A 21,071-nucleotide genomic window follows, 5' to 3' on the forward strand; every position below is an offset into this window, starting at 1 on the left:
AATAAAAACTATACCAAAAAAACAAAAGCTGGAAGATTGATGAAGCCAATAATACACAATTTTCTAGTTTGATTTGAGTTTTCATATATTTTGTACAGCAATAATAACATTACTAAAAAGTCCAAACACTAAAAATTAAGAAGCTCTTAATACACAATTACCTACAATGTATTTCATTTGATTTTTGATTTGATTTTCCTCAACAATAGTAACTGTACCAAAGAAACAAAAGCTGGAAGATTGATGAAGCCCATAATACACATTTTTCTATTTTGATTTGAGTTTTCATATATTTTGTTTAACAATAATAACATTACTAAAAAATCCAAACCTAAAAAATTAAGAAGCCCATAATGCACAATTAACTATATCATTTGATTTTTGATTTGATTTCCCTCAACGGTAGTAACTGTACCAAAGAAACAGAAGCTAAAAGATTGTTGAAGCCTATAACGCACAATTATCTATTTTGATTTGATTTTTCATTTATGTTTTTCGACAATAATAACTGTACTAAAGAAACAGAAGCTGAAACAGTGATGAAGCCCATAATACACAATTTTATATTTTGATTGGATTTTTGATTTTTTTTTTCAACAAGAATAACATTACTAAAGAAACAAAGGCTAAAAAAGTGATGAAGCCTATAACGCACAATTATGTATTTTAATTTGATTTTTCATTTATTTTTCTAACGCTAAAAACATTACTAAAAATCGAGGTAATTAACAACACTAGCGTGGATACGCTTATTCTGACACCATATAAGAATACTCGGGATATATACCTGTTAGTCGAGCGTCGACGTCCTTCTAGTAAGCCTCCAGGTTGACGAATGACTCCGTAGCCTTATCCCCGTCCTCTCATGTGCATCGGAATAGTCCGACCAATCAGACACCTCTTACACCTCTCCTTCAAGTTCCTCCCGACGTGGAGTTGTCTTCTGCCAGAGGTGCACTCACATCTTAACTAAAATACATTCGCACGCGAACAGCGGTATCATGTGCATGTTTTTTTTTGTGTTGCGATGGTTAGATAAAGTTAATGGTAGAGCATGTTAGTCATATATACAGTTTTATGAAAAGTTAGTAAAATTTCATGAATTTTGTTGTTGTTGTTGTAAGCTATAACATATTATTAACGACAATTCACTCTTAAATGATTTGTACGGTTGACCTGCTTTATCTCTTTAATCCAATCCTTCATTATTTGTCTCCTAGGATGAAGCCCATCCCTCAAGAAATAGTTTCTGAATGCATAAGAGTGATGTCTCCTAGTAAAAATTCTCTTATGTAGGTATGGAGTAGCCCAATTATTTTGCATGTCAAAGTTAACTATTAATTGGCTTTCAATAACAACTAGGCTTCTGAGGAGTTTGGTATTATTTTTTTGCTTGATAGCAGAACTCCTGTTGTACCTATTGAGGCACGCCGGGTAGATTGTACAGATCACTATGTTAATATTATTAGCCCTGAGTGCCCCTAACCATGGGCGTAGTATAGATTTAGGTGTACCATACGGGCGGTCAATCAGTATACATTCCCTATCATGTGTCATCCTAGTGAATCTCACTGGACCTATGTGCAAGTATGTGATGGAATCCCTGAAAGAATTTACATTATTAAATATGTGTTCGAGCAGATCTATCCAATCAGCTCCTGGTATGGAAATGGTTCTCCAAGAGGAGTCATTCAACTCCGTCACAATGGAATTTCCCAGCACCAGCGTCTTCATTCCTGGGATAAATAATATCTAGAGTCAACTTTGTGGATATAATGAATTTGAAACTATAGGTTTAATTTAGTGGGCCTTTTCAACTGCCTACCATAGCAGCTCCTCTTAACAGGAGATTCAAGTGAGAGATTCTCAGGAGATTTCGATGGTCTAGTCTCACTGATCGGCTGCTCTATGGGTCTATGTAATTTTTGTTTAACTGGAGTCCTAGACAAGGAACCAGGGGTTTGGACCTTGCCAGGGAGGCCATCACCAAAAGTTCCAGAAAAACAAGGTTCTTGGCCCAGATGCGGGTTGTCAGGCAAATCTTTAGAAAAGACATCTCCTGTGTGCTCATGCCTAACAGTACTTTGTGAGTCATTGGAACTTGGGAGAGTGTTGCCGGAAATCTTCCCCGGTGACCTCGATAGTAACTCCCTGTTTCTGCGAAGCAAATTTCCTGATGCTCCAAGAGCTACGACCTCGCGACCTTTAGTGCCGATCACCATAGCCTGTTTCGGGGCTGTGCCTGGGTCTCGAATTTTTACCGGCTGCTGCATCGCAAGAGGGCTTCTATCTCTGGCTGCATGTCTGCTATTATACCACCTAGCTTGTTTTTGTCTCTGGTTTCTTTCAACTTTTTTGAGTCTGTTGACATCTATCTTATGGTCTGATAGAATACCCATAGGGTTCATAGACCTGCTGTTTAGCAATTGTGAGGGTGAGTACCCATTAGCCAGCGGAGTATCTCTATACATGCACAGGGCTGCCTTCCAGTCTAGATTCTTATTCATTAGATCCTTCACTGTACGAACAGCTCTCTCAACCTCCCCATTGCTTCGGGGATTCTTTGGAGAACTGGTTATATGCTGCACATCCCATTTCCTGAGCAGCTCTCGAAACTTTTCCGACATAAACTGAGGACCGTTGTCCGTCACTACTGTGTTTGGCACCCCTAGTGTACAAAACATGTCTTTCACCTTACCGCAAACTACGTGAGCTTCCGTTGAGTCATCCAACTCATCTACTGCAATGAAGCGACTGTAATAGTCAATTGTGATAAGGTAAGACTTTTGCTGCATTTCAAAAAGGTCTATCGCCAATCTCCACCAAGGACGCTCAGGAAAAGAAGTAGAGATCAGTGGTTCTCTTGCTTTTTGACGGAATTTTTCACACAACTCACACCTAGCCACCATTTTCCTGATCTCTCGGGTCATTCCAGGCCACCATACTATGTCCGATGCTCTCCTGATGCACTTAGATTCTCTTTGATGGCCCTTATGTATGTCTTTTAGTATATTGTCTCTTTCCAATTCAGGAATGAAAACTCGGATCATGAAGAATATGATGCCATCAACTTGTGTCAAGTAGTCTCTAAATGTGTTCACGTTCTTTACCACATCGGGAATCTGGCTTCGGGTTTGGCCAACCCTCATTGGTGAATTTTAACAAAAATCGTCCTGCATCATCTGCTATCAGCGCCGCTTTGATCCTAGCCAGCCTGCCTGAAGCTATTGGTGGTTCGACCAAACTCTCGTCAGCCCATGACTCTCCAGTCTCTGTCATGACATTTACCTCTAGCGAGGTCAACCTAGACAATGCGTCCGCCAAGACGAGCTTACTCCCGGGCGTGTAAAAAACTTTATATGAATATGTCATCATTCTCAAGCAAAATCTTTGGACTCTAATGGGCAACTTCGCCAATTCTTTAGTACCCAAAATAGCTACGAGTGGCTTGTGATCTGTTTCTATTAGAATGTCTTTCCCCAAGATATAGTAGGAAAATTTATCACAGGCCCAACAGATTGCGAGCGCCTCCTTCTCAATCTGAGCATATTTTCTTTCGGTAGAAGACAAAGAACGAGAAGCGTATGCCACTGGTTGCCAGTCACCTTCATTTTTTGCATTAGTGCTGCACCCAAGCCAAAAGATGATGAGTCTGCACTAATCAGTGTGTCGGCTGTCACTGAATAAGGTGTGAGAATGGGAGTCTTTGCCAGCAGCTCTTTCAAGTGTCTGAACTGCTCAATCTGCTCAGGACTCCATATCCATTCACAGTCATTCCCGAGAAGCCTACGTAGATGTCCTGTTGACTCTGCTAGCCGAGGGGAGAACTTTCCTAGATAGTTGACTATCCCAAAGAAACGTCGTAGCTCCTTCATAGTGGAAGGAGTCGGGAATTCTAAAATGGCTCTAGTCTTTTCCGGATCTGCTCGAATCCCTTTACTGTCTATCACATGACCTAAGAACTTAGTCTCCCGCACGCCAAACTCGCACTTATCTCTATTTAGTGTGATTCCAGCTGTTCTTAACCGAGCCAAAACATGATGGAGACGTTTTTCGTGTTGCTTCTTGGTGGCTCCGTGCACGAGTATGTCATCCATGTGACACACTACGCCCTTCAAGTCAACCAACACTTTCTGCATCTCTCTCTGAAATATTTCCGGCGCGCTGCTAACGCCAAAGGGCAATCGCTTACAGAAGTATCTCCCAAAGGGAGTAATGAAGGTGGTAAGTTCTTGGGAAGCAGGCTGAAGCTTTAACTGCCAATACCCTGAATTAGCATTTAACTTGCTAAACAACTTAGAAACTCCCAACTCACTTAACGTTTCTTCTGCTGTTGGCAAGGGGTGATGCTCTCTTTTTATAGACTTGTTAAGATTTGTAAAGTCTATACACACCCGTAATTTACCATTTTTCTTGGGAACTACTATGCACGGTGCACACCATCGAGTAGGTTTCTCGATACGCTCGATTACCCCTAGCTGTTCCATTCTATTGAGTTCGTTCTGCAGCATATCCTTTCTCGCAGCCGCTACTCTCCTAGGGACAGCCTGAACAAATGGTGTACAGTTATTTTCCAGGGTTATTTTCACCTGAGCATCCATTGTTCCCAGACCTTTAAACAATTCCGGGTAGCTTGCAAGCCAATGTATATCTGCTTCTACACTATCAGTGAAATTAATAAGACCTAATTTAAAAATGGCTGGCTTTCCCAACAGCGGCGTCACCAAATTCTTAACAAAATAAACTGTCTCGCGAACTTCCACCTCCGAAGAGGACAATGTTACCTCCTTTTGGCCTGTAACAACCAATCTATAGTTTCCAGCGCCTCTGAGAATTTTGTTAGAGTGATTGACGTTTTCCACTAAATTGGCCATAGACGCCGGTACAGCTGTAACTGCGGCTCCCGTGTCTAGTTTAAATTTCACCTGGTGTGAATTCAGTCTGATGTTCGCGATCCATGCTTTTGGAGTTTCAGTAATATTTTCAATCGTGAGTCCATCTAGTCATTCCGATTCGGAGCCAAAATACAAACTCTCTAGTCCCTCGGACTCCTGCGTGAGCTCGCTAGTTATATTTATCTGCGATCCTTTTTTTGTTTTACATGCCTTAGCTCTAGCCCAGTGCCCTTTCTCTTTACAGATATAACAAGTCGCGTTGCGTGCAGGGCATCTCTCTCTCGGATGCGAGTCTCTGTTACAAAAGAAACACTTTTGTTTGCCCTGTTGACTGCAAGTTCGCTTTTTGAAATTGTCGCTAGTTGCAGTATAACTTTTTATCGCATCTAAGTTACCATCATGGGTTTCCCCTAATAATTTTGCAGCTTGAGCATGGTGGGATATGAACTGTTTAGCTTTTCGAATACAAGTCGCCAAGTCTAACTCTTCGACATCGATAAGTTGTTCTCTGAGTTTGTTATCCGCCACTCCTACCACAATTCTGTCTCTTATCAACTGGTCACGCATGTTGCCGTAGTCACAGTTGTCAGCCTGGGTATGAACTTCAGTAATAAATTGTTGAATTGACATAGATCCTTGTTTAAGGCTGTTGAATTTTACTAGTTCATAAATTATATTTCTGACGGGTTCAAAATGATTGTCAAACATGGCGATTACATTCACCAATGTTCTTGTTCTACCTTCTTCCGTATCATGAAAATTAAATTGGTCATAGATAGAAACACTGTCCAATCCAATTAGCATTAGCAGGTTTGCAAATTTCTCTTCTTCCTCCATATCGCCATACTTTTTGGCTATTCTGAGGATATTAAATTGCCTTTTGAATGTTTTCCACGATACTGAAAGATTTTCATCTTTGAAATTTAATTTCTTTACAAAGCGATCATCTTTACTTCCTTCCGCCATTATTTATTTATATACGGGTTTCTAACAATTATTTACTTAATTATTTAGTTCCTAGGATTCATCAAAATCCTCAACTTACCTCACGAGTACCGAACAACGCAAATTATAGTTAGTAAACCCGGTGAGATTCAGCCAAACTTTCACTACTAGGCTTAGAGGTAATTAACAACGCTAGCACGGGTACGCTTATTCTGACACCATATAAAAATACTTAGGATATATACCTGTTAGTCGAGCGTCGACGTCCTTCTAGTAAGCCTCCAGGTTGACGAATGACTCCGTAGCCTTATCCCCGTCCTCTCATGCGCATCAGATTAGTCCGACCAATCAGACACCTCTTACACACAATCTTTTTATTTGATTTGACTTTTGATTTATTTTATTCAACAGTAGTAATTATGGCAAAGGAACCAAAGCTAAAAAAGTGATGAAGCCCATACTACATAATTATCTATTTTGATTTGAATCTTGATTTATTCTTTTCAACTATAAGAATATTACTAAAGAAACCAAGGCTAAAAAAGTGATGAAGCCGATAATACACAAACTTCTATTTTGATTTGATTTTAGATTTATTTTTTTAAAAAATAGTAACTATACTAAAGAAACCAAAACTAAAAGAGTGATGAAGCCGATAATACACAATTTTTTTAATTTGAATTGACTTTGGAGTTATTTTCCTCAACAATAGTAACTATACCAAAGAAACAAAAGGTGGAAGATTGATGAAGCCCAAAACACACATTGTTCTATTTTGATTTGAGTTTTCATATATTTTGTTTAACAATAATAACATTACTAAAAAACCCAAACCTAAAAAATTAAGAAGCCCATAATACACAATTAGCTATATCATTTGATTTTTGATTGGATTTCCCTCAACCGTAGTAACTGTACCAAAGAAACAGAAGCTAAAAAAGTGTTGAAGCCTATAACGCACAATTATCTATTTTGATCTGATTTTTTATTTATGTTCTCCGACAATAATAACTGTACTAAAGAAACCAAAGCTCAACGAGTGATGAAGCCCATAATACACAATTTTATATTTTGATTCGACTTTTGATTTATTTTTTCAACAATAATCACATTACTAAAAAAACCAAAGTTAAAAAATTGATGACGCCCATAATTCAAAATTTTCTAATTTGATTTGATTTTGGATTTATTTTTTTCAATTATAGTAACTATACTAAAGAAACCAAGGCTAAAAGAGTGATGAAGCCCATAATACACAATTTTTCTAATTTGATTTGACTTTTGATTTATTTTTCTCAACAGTAGTAACTATGGCAAAGAAACTAAAGCTAAATGAGTGATGAAGCCCATACCACATAATTATCTATTTTGATTTGAATTTTGATTTATTTTTTTCAACAATAATAACATTACTAATGAAACCAAAGCTAAAAAAGTGATGAAGCCCATAATACACAATTTTTTTTTATTTGATTCGACTTTCAATTTATTTTCCTCAACAGTAGTAATTGTGGCAAATAAACCAAAGTTAAAAGAGTGATGAATTACATACTACATAATTATCGTTTTTGATTTGAATTTTGATTTATTCTTTTCTACAATAATAACATTACTAATGAAACAAAAGCTAAAAGAGTAGTGAAGCCTATAACACACAATTTTCTATTTTGATTTGAATTTTGCTTTTTTTTTCAACATAAACAACTATACTAAAGAAACCAAAGCTAAAAGAGTGATGAAGCCATACTACATAACTATCTGCTTTGATATGAATTTTGATTTATTCTTTTCAACAATAATAACATCACTAACAAAACCAAAGCTAAAAGAGTGATAAAGCCCGCAATACACAATCTTTTTAATTTGATTTGACTTTTGATTTATTTTCCTCAACAGTAGTAATTATGGCAATAAACCAAAGCTAAAAAAGTGATGAAGCCAATTATACACAATTTTTAATAATTTGAATTGACTTTCGATTTATTTTTTTCAATTATAGTAACTATGGCAAAGAAACTAAAGCTAAATGAGTGATGAAGCCCATACCACATAATTATCTATTTTGATTTGAATTTTGATTTATTTTTTTCAACAATAATAACATTACTAAAGACCAAAAAGTAAACGATTGATGAAGCCAGTAATACACAATTTTCCCTTTTGACTTGATTTTTCATTACTTCTTTTCAACATTAATAACTGTACTAAAGAAACCAAAGCAAAAAAAGTGATGAAGCCCATAATACACAATTTTCTATTTTGATCCGAGTTCTCATATAATTTGTCCAGCAATAATAACATTGCTAAAAAAGCCAAACATAAAAAATTAAGAAGCCCATAATACACAATTACCTATATCATTTGATTTTTGATTTGATTTCTCTCAACGGTAGTAACTGTACCAAAGAAACAAAAGCTAAAAGAGTGTTGAAGCCTATAACGCACAATTATCTAATTTGATCTGATTTTTCATTTATCTTCTCCGACCATAATGACTGTACTAAAGAAACCAAAGCTGGACGAGTGATGAAGCCCATAATACACAATTTTCTATTTTGATTGGATTTTTGATTTATTTTTTTCAACAAAAATAACTATACTAAAGAAAGCAAAGCTAAAGCGTGATGAAGCCCATAATACACAATTTTTTTTTATTTGATTCGACTTTCGATTTATTTTCCTCAACAGTAGCAATTGTGGCAAATAAACCAAAGTTAAAAGAGTGACGAATTACATACTACATAATTATTTGTTTTGATTTGAATTTTGAATAATTCTTTTCAACAATAATAACATTACTAATGAAACCAAAGCTAAAAAAGTGATGGAGCCCTTAGTACACAATTTTCTATTTTGATTTGATTTTTGATTTTTTTTTCAACAATAATAACTATGCTAAAGAAACCAAAGCTAAAGCGAGATGAAGCCCATAATACACAATTTTTTTTTATTTGATTCGACTTTCGATTTATTTTCCTCAACAGTAGTAATTGTGGCAAATAAACCAAAGTTAAAAGAGTGATGAATTACATACTACATAATTATCTGTTTTGATTTGAATTTTGATTTATTCTTTTCAACAATAATAACATTACTAACGAAACAAAAGCTAAAAGAGTACTGAAGCCTATAACACACAATTTTCTATTTTGATTTGAATTTTGATTCTTTTTTCAACATAAACAACTATACTAAAGAAACCAAAGCTAAAAGAGTGATGAAGCCATACTACCTAACTATCTGCTTTGATATGAATTTTGATTTATTCTTTTCAACAATAATAACATCACTAACAAAACCAAAGCTAAAAGAGTGATAAAGCCCGTAATACACAATCTTTTTAATTTGATTTGACTTTTGATTTATTTTCCTCAACAGTAGTAATTATGGCAAAGAAACCAAAGCTAAAAAAGTGATGAAGCCAATTATACACAATTTTTTATAATTTGAATTGACTTTCGATTTATTTTAATCAACAGTAAGAATTATAGCAAAGAAACCAAAGATAAAAGAGTGATGAAGCCCATACTATGTAAGTATCTATTTTGATTTGAATTTTGATTTATTTTTTTGACAATAATAACTACATGTATACTAAAGAAACCACAGATGAAAGTGATGAAGCCCATAAAACACAATTTTCTATTTTGATTCGATTTTTTATTTTTTCAACAAGAATAACATTACTAAAGAAACCAAGGCTAAAAAGGTGATGAAGCCTATAACACACAATTATCTATTTTAATTTGATTTTTCATTTATTTTTTTAACGCCAATAACTATACTAAAAAAACCAAAGCTGAAAGAGTGATGAAGCCCATAATAGACAAATCTCTATTTTGATTTGATTTTTCTTTTCTTTTTTGAACAATAATAACTATACTAAAGAAACAAAAGCTAAAAGGGTGATGAAGCCCGTAATACACAACTTTCTACTTTGATTTGATTTTTGATTTTTTTTCATCAATAATAACTATACTAAAGAAATCAAAACTAAAGTGTGATTAAGCCCAAAATACACATTTTTTTTAATTTGATTTGACTTTCGATATATTTTCCTCAACAATTGTAACTATGGCAAAGAAACCAAAGCAAAAAGTTTGCTGAAGCCCATACTACATAAATATCTATTTTGATTTGAGTTTTGATTTATTTTCTTCAACAATAATAACTATCTCAAAGAAAAAAAAATCAGAAGAAGGATGAAGCATATAATACACAATTCCTGAATTTGATTTGACTTTTGATTTATTTTCTTCCACAGTAGTAACTATACCAAAGAAACAAAAGCTAAAGAGAGTGATGAAGCCCATAATACACAATCTTTTTAATTTGATTTGACTTTTGATTTATTTTCCTCAACAGTAGTAATTATGGCAAAGAAACCAAAGCTAAAAAAGTGATGAAGCCAATACTACATAATTATCTATTTTGATTTGAATCTTGATTTATTCTTTTCAACCATAATGACATTACTAAAGAAACCAAGGCTAAAATAGTGATGAAGCCGATAATACACAAATTTCTATTTTGATTTGATTTTAGATTTATTTTTTTCAACAATAGTAACTATACTAAAGAAACCAAAACTAAAAGAGTGATGAAGCCGATAATACACAATTTTTTTTAATTTGATTTGACTTTTGAGTTATTTTCCTCAACAATAGTAACTATACCAACAAAACAAAAGGTGGAAGATTGATGAAGCCCATAATACACATTGTTCTATTTTGATTTGAGTTTTCATATATTTTGTTTAACAATAATAACATTACTAAAAAATCCAAACCTAAAAAATTAAGAAACCCATAATACACAATTAACTATATCATTTGATTTTTGATTTGATTTCCCTGAACGGTAATAACTGTACCAAAAAAACAGAAGCTAAAAGAGTGTTGAAGCCTATAACGCACAATTATCTATTTTGATTTGATTTTTCATTTATGTTCTTCGACAATAATAACTGTACTAAAGAAACAGAAGCTGAAACAGTGATGAAGCCCATAATACACAATTTTAAGTTTTGATTGGATTTTTGATTTTTTTTTCAACAAGAATAACATTACTAAAGAAACGAAAGCTAAAAAAGTGATGAAACCTATAATACACGATTTTCTATTTTGATTCGATTTTTGATTTTTTTTCAACAAGAATAACATTACTAAAGAAACCAAGGCTAAAAAAGTGATGAAGCCTATAATACACGATTTTCTATTTTGATTCGATTTTTGATTTATTTTTCTCAACATTAGTAATTATGGCAAAGAAACCAGAGCAAAAAGAGTGCTGAAGCTTATACTACATAATTATCTATTTTGATTTGATTTTTGAACTATTTTTGTTAACAATTATAACTATCTCAAAGAAACAAAACTCAAAAGACTGATGAAGCATATACACATGTAATACACAAACTCTGAATTTAATTTGACTTTTGATTTAACTTCCTCAACAGTAATAACTATACTAAAGAAACCCAAACTAAAAGAGTGATGAAGCCCATTATACACAATTTTTTTTAATTTAAATTGACTTTCGATTTATTTTAATCAACAGTAGGAATTATGGCAAAGAAACCAAAGCTAAAAAAGTGATGAAGCCCATACTATGTAAGTATCTATTTTGATTTGAAATTTTATTTATTTTTTTCGACAATAATAACTACATGTATACTAAAGAAACCAAAGATGAAAGTGATGCAACCCATAAAACACAATTTTCTATTTTGATTCGATTTTTTTTTTCAACAAGAATAACATTACTAAAGAAACCAAGGCTAAAAAAGTGATGAAGCCTATAATACACGATTTTCTATTTAGATTCGAATTTTGATTTATTTTTTCAACAAGAATAACATTACTAAAGAAACCAAGGCTAAAAAAGTGATGAAGCCTATAACACACAATTATTAATTTTAATTTGATTTTTCATTTATTTTTTTAACGCTAATAACTATACTAAAAAAACCAAAGCTGAAAGAGTGATGAAGCCCATAATAGACAAATCTCTATTTTGATTTGATTTTTCTTTTCTTTCTTGAACAATAATAACTATACTAAAGAAACCAAAGCTAAAAGGGTGATGAAGCCCATAATACACAATTTTCTATTTTGATTTGATTTTTGATATACATGTATTTTCTTAAACCACAATATCTATAGAACAGAAAAACAGTCGGACGAGTGATAAAGCCCATAATACACAGTTTTCTCTTCTGAATCGACTTTGGATTTATTTTCCCCAACATTTGTAACTATACCAAACGAACCAGAGCTAAAAGAATGCTGAAGGACGAAATACAAAATTATCTGACACTGATTTGATTTTGATCAGCTTTCCCCAAGCATAGTAACTATACCAAATAAACCAAAGCTAAAAGAGTAATCAAGCCAATAATATACAATATTTTATTTTCATTTGAACTTTGATTTATTTTCCTCAACAGTAGTAACATATTGAAGAAACCAAAGCTGAAAGAGTGATGAACTCCATAAAACACAATTTTCTATTTTATTTAATTTTTGATTTGTTTTCCTATACAATAATAACCATACTAAAGAAACCAAAGCTAAAAGATTGATGAAGCCCATAATACACAATTTTCTTTTTTGATTTGATTTTTGATATACATGTATTTTCTTCAACCATAGTAACTATTCCAAAAAATCAAAATTCAGAAGAGTTATGAAGCGTATAATACACAATTTCTTAATTTGATTGGACTTTTGATATATTTTCCTCAACAATTGTACATGTAACTATACTAAAGAAAGCACACCTAAAAAAGGGTTGAAGCCCAAAATACACAATTATATGACTTTGATTTGATTTTGATTAGTTTTCCCCAACAATAATAACTATACCAAAGAAATAAAAGCTGGAAGATTAATGAAGCCCAAAATACACAATTTTCTATTTTGATTTGATTTTTTTTTTTGAACAATAATAACTATACTAAAGAAACCAAAGCTAAAGCGTGATAAAACCAATAATACACAATTTTTATTTATTTGATTTGACTTTCGATTTATTTTTCTCAACAGTAGTAATTATGGCAAAGAAACCAAAGTTAAAAGAGTAATGAATCCCATACTACATAATTTTCTGTTTTGATTTGAATTTTGATTTAATCTTATCAACAATAATAACATTACTAACGAAACCAAACCTAAAAAAGTGATGAAGCCCATAATACACAATTTTATATTCTGATTCGATTTTTGATTTATTTTTTCAACAATAATCACATTACTAAAAAAACAAAAGTTAAAAAATTGATGACGCCCATAATTCAAAATTTTCTATTTTGATTTGATTTTAGATTTATTTTTTTCAACAATAGTAACTATACTAAAGAAACCAAAACTCAAAGAGTGATGAAGCCGATAATACACAATCTTTTTAATTTGATTTAACTTTTGAGTTATTTTCCTCAACAATAGTGACTATACCAACAAAACAAAAGGTGGAAGATTGATGAAGCCCATAATACACATTGTTCTATTTTGATTTGAGTTTTCATATATTTTGTTTAACAATAATAACATTACTAAAAAATCCAAACTTAAAAAATTAAGAAACCCATAATACACAATTAACTATATCATTTGATTTTTGATTTGATTTCCCTGAACGGTAGTAACTGTACCAAAGAAACAAAAGCTAAAAGAGTGTTGAAGCCTATAACGCACAATTATCTATTTTGATTTGATTTTTCATTTATGTTCTTCGACAATAATAACTGTACTAAAGAAACAGAAGCTGAAACAGTGATGAAGCCCATAATACACAATTTTAAATTTTGATTGGATTTTTGATTTTTTTTTCAACAAGAATAACATTAGGCCCTACTAAAGAAACGAAGGCTAAAAAAGTGATGAAGCCTATAATACCCGATTTTCTATTTTGATTCGATTTTTGATTTTTTTTTTCAACAAGAATAACATTACTAAAGAAACCAAGGCTAAAAAAGTGATGAAGCCTATAATACACGATTTTCTATTTTGATTCGATTTTTGATTTATTTTTCTCAACAGTAGTAACTATGGCAAAGAAACCAAAGCAAAAAGTGTGCTGAAGCCCATATTACGTAATTATCTATTTTGATTTGAATTTTTATTTATTTTTTTCGACAATATTAACTACATGTATACTAAAGAAACCAAAGCTGAAAGAGTGATGAAGCCCATAATACACAATTTTCTAATTTGATTGGATTTTTGATTTATTTTTTCAACAATAATAACTATACTAAAGAAACCAAAGCTAAAGCGTGATGAAGCCCATAATACACAATTTTTTTTTATTTGATTCGACTTTCGATTTATTTTCCTCAACAGTAGTATTTGTGGCAAATAAACCAAAGTTAAAAGAGTGATGAATTACATACTACATAATTATCTGTTTTGATTTGAATTTTGATTCATTCTTTTCAACAATAATAACATTACTAACGAAACAAAAGCTAAAAGAGTACTGAAGCCTATAACACACAATTTTCTATTTTGATTTGAATTTTGATTTTTTTTTCAACCTAAACAACTATACTAAAGAAACCAAAGCTAAAAGAGTGATGAAGCCATACTACATAACTATCTGCTTTGATATGAATTTTGATTTATTCTTTTCAACAATAATAACATAACTAACAAAACCAAAGCTAAAAGAGTGATGAAGCCCGTAATACACAACTTTCTAGTTTGATTTGATTTTTGATTTTTTTTCAACAATAATAACTATACTAAAGAAATCAAAACTAAAGTGTGATTAAGCCCATAATACACAATTTTTTTAATTTGATTTGACTTTCGATATATTTTCCTCAACAATTGTAACTATGGCAAAGAAACCAAAGCAAAAAGATTGCTGAAGCCCATACTACATAAATATCTATTTTGATTTGAGTTTTGATTTATTTACTTCAACAATAATAACTATCTCAAAGAAAAAAAAATCAGAAGAAGGATGAAGCAAATAATACGCAATTTCTGAATTTGATTTGACTTTTGATTTATTTTCTTCCACAGTAGTAACTATACCAAAGAAACAAAAACTAAAGAGAGTGATGAAGCCCATAATACACAATCTTTTTAATTTGATTTGACTTTTGATTTATTTTCCTCAACAGTAGTAATTATGGCAAAGAAACCAAAGCTAAAAAAGTGATGAAGCCAATACTACATAATTATCTATTTTGATTTGAATCTTGATTTATTCTTTTCAACCATAATAAAATTACTAAAGAAACCAAGGCTAAAATAGTGATGAAGCCGATAATACACAAATTTCTATTTTGATTTGATTTTAGATTTATTTTTTTCAACAATAGTAACTATACTACAGAAACCAAAATTAAAAGAGTGATGAAGCCGATAATACACAATTATTTTAATTTGATTTGACTTTTGAGTTATTTTCCTCAACAATAGTAACTATACCAACAAAACAAAAGGTGGAAGATTGATGAAGCCCATAATACACATTGTTCTATTTTGATTTGAGTTTTCATATATTTTGTTTAACAATAATAACATTACTAAAAAATCCAGACCTAAAAAATTAAGAAACCCATAATACACAATTAACTATATCATTTGATTTTTGATTTGATTTCCCTGAACGTTAGTAACTGTACCAAAGAAACAGAAGCTAAATGAGTGTTGAAGCCTATAACGCACAATTAACTATTTTGATTTAATTTTTCATTTATGTTCTTCGACAATAATAACTGTACTAAAGAAACAGAAGCTGAAACAGTGATGAAGCCCATAATACACAATTTTAAATTTAATTGGATTTTTGATTTTTTTTTCAACAAGAATAACATTACTAAAGAAACGAAGGCTAAAAAAGTGATGAAGCCTATAATACACGATTTTCTATTTTGTTTCCATTTTTGATTTTTTTTTTCAACAAGAATAACATTACTAAAGAAACCAAGGCTAAAAAAGTGATGAAGCTTATACTACATAATTATCTATTTTGATTCGATTTTTGATTTATTTTTCTCAACAGTAGTAACCATGGCAAAGAAACCAAAGCAAAAAGAGTGCTGAAGCTTATACTACATGATTATCAATTTTGATTTGATTTTTGAATTACTTTTGTTGACAATTATAACTATCTCAAAGAAACAAAACTCAAAAGACTGATGAAGCATATACACATGTGATACACAAATTCTGAATTTAATTTGACTTTTGATTTAACTTCCTCAACAGTAATAACTATACTAAAGTAACCAAAACTAAAAGAGTGATGAAGCCCATTATACACAATTTTTTATAATTTGAATTGACTTTCGATTTATTTTAATCAACAGTAGGAATTATAGCAAAGAAACCAAAGATAAAAGAGTGATGAAGCCCATACTATGTAATTATCTATTTTGATTTGAATTTTTATTTATTTTTTTCGACAATAATAACTACATGTATACTAAAGAAACCAAAGATGAAAGTGATGAAGCCCATAAAACACAATTTTCTATTTTGATTCGATTTTTTTTTCAACAAGAATAACATTACTAAAGAAACCAAGGCTAAAAAAGTGATGAAGCCTATAATACACGATTTTCTATTTTGATTCGATTTTTGATTTATTTTTTCAACAAGAATAACATTACTAAAGAAACCAAGGCTAAAAAGGTGATGAAGCCTAAAACACACAATTTTCTATTTTAATTTGATTTTTCATTTATTTTTTTAACGCTAATAACTATACTAAAAAAACCAAAGCTGAAAGAGTGATGAAGCCCATAATAGACAAATCTCTATTTTGATTTGATTTTTCTTTTCTTTCTTGAACAATAATAACTATACTAAAGAAACCAAAGCTAAAAGGGTGATGAAGCCCATAATACACAATTTTCTATTTTGATTTGATTTTTGATAAACATGTATATTCTTCAACCATAATATCTATAGAACAGAAAAACAGTCGGACGAGTGATGAAGCCCATAATACACAGTTTTCTCTTCTGAATCGACTTTGGATTTATTTTCCCCAACATTTGTAACTATACCAAACGAACCAGAGCTAAAAGAATGCTGAAGGACGAAATACAAAATTATCTGACATTGATTTGATTTTGATCAGCTTTCCTCAAGCATACTAACTATACCAAAGAAACCAAAGCTAAAAGAATGATGAAGCCCATAATACACAATTTTCTTTTTTGATTTGATTTTTGATATACATGTATTTTCTTCAACCATAATATCTATAGAACAGAAAAACAGTCGGACGAGTGATGAAGCCCATAATATACAATATTTTATTTTGATTTGAACTTTGATTTACTTTCTTCAACAGTAGTAACATATTGAAGAAACCAAAGCTAAAATAGTGATGAACCCCATAAAACACAATTTTCTATTTTATTTAATTTTTGATTTATTTTCCTATACAATAATAACTATACTAAAGAAACCAAAGCTAAAAGATTGATGAAGCTCATACTACATAATTAGCTGTTTTGATTTGAATTTTGATTTAATCTTTTCAACAATAATAACATTCCTAACGAAGCCAAAGCTAAAAGAGTGTTGAAGCACAAAATACACAATTATATGACCTTCATTTCATTTTGATTAGTTTTCCTCAACAATAGTAAGTATACTGAAGAAACCAAAGCTAAAAAAGTTATGAAGTCCATACTACACATTTATCTATTTTGATTTGATTTTTGACTTATTTTTTTCGATAATAATAACTATTCCAAAGAAACGAAAACTGGAAGATTGATGAAGCCCATAAAACACAATTTTCTATTTTGATTCGATTTTTTTTTTAACAAGAATAACATTACTAAAGAAACCAAGGCTAAAAAAGTGATGAAGCCTATAATACACAATTTTCTATTTTGATTCGATTTTTGATTTATTTTTTCAACAAGAATAACATTACTAAAGAAACCAAGGCTAAAAAGGTGATGAAGCCTATAACACACAATTATCTATTTTAATTTGATTTTTCATTTATTTTTTTAACGCTAATAACTATACTAAAAAAACCAAAGCTGAAAGAGTGATGAAGCCCATATTAGACAAATCTCTATTTTGATTTGATTTTTCTTTTCTTTCTTGAACAATAATAACTATACTAAAGAAACCAAAGCTAAAAGGGTGATAAAGCCCATAATACACAATTTTCTATTTTGATTTGATTTTTTTTTTTCAACAATAATAACTATACTAAAGAAACCAAAGCTAAAGCGTGATAAAACCAATAATACACAATTTTTATTTATTTGATTTGACTTTCGATTTATTTTTCTTAACAGTAGTAATTATGGCGAAGAAACCAAAGTTAAAAGAGTAATGAATCCCATACTACATAATTTTCTGTTTTGATTTGAATTTTGATTTAATCTTTTCAACAATAATAACATTACTAACGAAACAAAAGCTAAAAGAGTACTGAAGCCTATAACACACAATTTTCTATTCTGATTTGAATTTTGATTTTTTTTTCAACATAAACAACTATACTAAAGAAACCAAAGCTAAAATAGTGATGAAGCCATACTACATAACTATCTGCTTTGATATGAATTTTGATTTATTCTTTTCAACAATAATAACATAACTAACAAAACCAAAGCTAAAAGAGTGATGAAGCCCGTAATACACAACTTTCTAGTTTGATTTGATTTTTGATTTTTTTTCAACAATAATAACTATACTAAAGAAATCAAAACTAAAGTGTGATTAAGCCCATAATACACAATTTTTTTAATTTGATTTGACTTTCGATATATTTTCCTCAACAATTGTAACTATGGCAAAGAAACCAAAGCAAAAAGATTGCTGAAGCCCATACTACATAAATATCTATTTTGATTTGAGTTTTGATTTATTTACTTCAACAATAATAACTATCTCAAAGAAAAAAAAATCAGAAGAAGGATGAAGCAAATAATACGCAATTTCTGAATTTGATTTGACTTTTGATTTATTTTCTTCCACAGTAGTAACTATACCAAAGAAACAAAAACTAAAGAGAGTGATGAAGCCCATAATACACAATCTTTTTAATTTGATTTGACTTTTGATTTATTTTCCTCAACAGTAGTAATTATGGCAAAGAAACCAAAGCTAAAAAAGTGATGAAGCCAATACTACATAATTATCTATTTTGATTTGAATCTTGATTTATTCTTTTCAACCATAATAAAATTACTAAAGAAACCAAGGCTAAAATAGTGATGAAGCCGATAATACACAAATTTCTATTTTGATTTGATTTTAGATTTATTTTTTTCAACAATAGTAACTATACTACAGAAACCAAAATTAAAAGAGTGATGAAGCCGATAATACACAATTATTTTAATTTGATTTGACTTTTGAGTTATTTTCCTCAACAATAGTAACTATACCAACAAAACAAAAGGTGGAAGATTGATGAAGCCCATAATACACATTGTTCTATTTTGATTTGAGTTTTCATATATTTTGTTTAACAATAATAACATTACTAAAAAATCCAGACCTAAAAAATTAAGAAACCCATAATACACAATTAACTATATCATTTGATTTTTGATTTGATTTCCCTGAACGTTAGTAACTGTACCAAAGAAACAGAAGCTAAATGAGTGTTGAAGCCTATAACGCACAATTAACTATTTTGATTTAATTTTTCATTTATGTTCTTCGACAATAATAACTGTACTAAAGAAACAGAAGCTGAAACAGTGATGAAGCCCATAATACACAATTTTAAATTTAATTGGATTTTTGATTTTTTTTTCAACAAGAATAACATTACTAAAGAAACGAAGGCTAAAAAAGTGATGAAGCCTATAATACACGATTTTCTATTTTGTTTCCATTTTTGATTTTTTTTTTCAACAAGAATAACATTACTAAAGAAACCAAGGCTAAAAAAGTGATGAAGCTTATACTACATAATTATCTATTTTGATTCGATTTTTGATTTATTTTTCTCAACAGTAGTAACCATGGCAAAGAAACCAAAGCAAAAAGAGTGCTGAAGCTTATACTACATGATTATCAATTTTGATTTGATTTTTGAATTACTTTTGTTGACAATTATAACTATCTCAAAGAAACAAAACTCAAAAGACTGATGAAGCATATACACATGTGATACACAAATTCTGAATTTAATTTGACTTTTGATTTAACTTCCTCAACAGTAATAACTATACTAAAGTAACCAAAACTAAAAGAGTGATGAAGCCCATTATACACAATTTTTTATAATTTGAATTGACTTTCGATTTATTTTAATCAACAGTAGGAATTATAGCAAAGAAACCAAAGATAAAAGAGTGATGAAGCCCATACTATGTAATTATCTATTTTGATTTGAATTTTTATTTATTTTTTTCGACAATAATAACTACATGTATACTAAAGAAACCAAAGATGAAAGTGATGAAGCCCATAAAACACAATTTTCTATTTTGATTCGATTTTTTTTTCAACAAGAATAACATTACTAAAGAAACCAAGGCTAAAAAAGTGATGAAGCCTATAATACACGATTTTCTATTTTGATTCGATTTTTGATTTATTTTTTCAACAAGAATAACATTACTAAAGAAACCAAGGCTAAAAAGGTGATGAAGCCTAAAACACACAATTTTCTATTTTAATTTGATTTTTCATTTATTTTTTTAACGCTAATAACTATACTAAAAAAACCAAAGCTGAAAGAGTGATGAAGCCCATAATAGACAAATCTCTATTTTGATTTGATTTTTCTTTTCTTTCTTGAACAATAATAACTATACTAAAGAAACCAAAGCTAAAAGGGTGATGAAGCCCATAATACACAATTTTCTATTTTGATTTGATTTTTGATAAACATGTATATTCTTCAACCATAATATCTATAGAACAGAAAAACAGTCGGACGAGTGATGAAGCCCATAATACACAGTTTTCTCTTCTGAATCGACTTTGGATTTATTTTCCCCAACATTTGTAACTATACCAAACGAACCAGAGCTAAAAGAATGCTGAAGGACGAAATACAAAATTATCTGACATTGATTTGATTTTGATCAGCTTTCCTCAAGCATACTAACTATACCAAAGAAACCAAAGCTAAAAGAATGATGAAGCCCATAATACACAATTTTCTTTTTTGATTTGATTTTTGATATACATGTATTTTCTTCAACCATAATATCTATAGAACAGAAAAACAGTCGGACGAGTGATGAAGCCCATAATATACAATATTTTATTTTGA

At 30.6% G+C, this 21,071-nt stretch overlaps 1 protein-coding gene across 1 annotated transcript; it reads right to left on the bottom strand.

Moving 5' to 3' along the window:
• Positions 1–5,003: 5,003 nt before the first annotated feature.
• LOC137398313 (uncharacterized) lies at positions 5,004–5,861 on the bottom strand. The gene has a single exon (XM_068084421.1). It carries the CDS (start codon positions 5,859–5,861, stop codon positions 5,004–5,006), a length of 858 nt encoding a protein of 285 aa, XP_067940522.1.
• Positions 5,862–21,071: the final 15,210 nt, after the last annotated feature.

The sequence above is a fragment of the Watersipora subatra genome, chromosome 6 (assembly GCF_963576615.1).
Source record: "Watersipora subatra chromosome 6, tzWatSuba1.1, whole genome shotgun sequence".
In the NCBI taxonomy this organism is placed as follows: Eukaryota; Metazoa; Bryozoa; class Gymnolaemata; order Cheilostomatida; family Watersiporidae; genus Watersipora; species Watersipora subatra.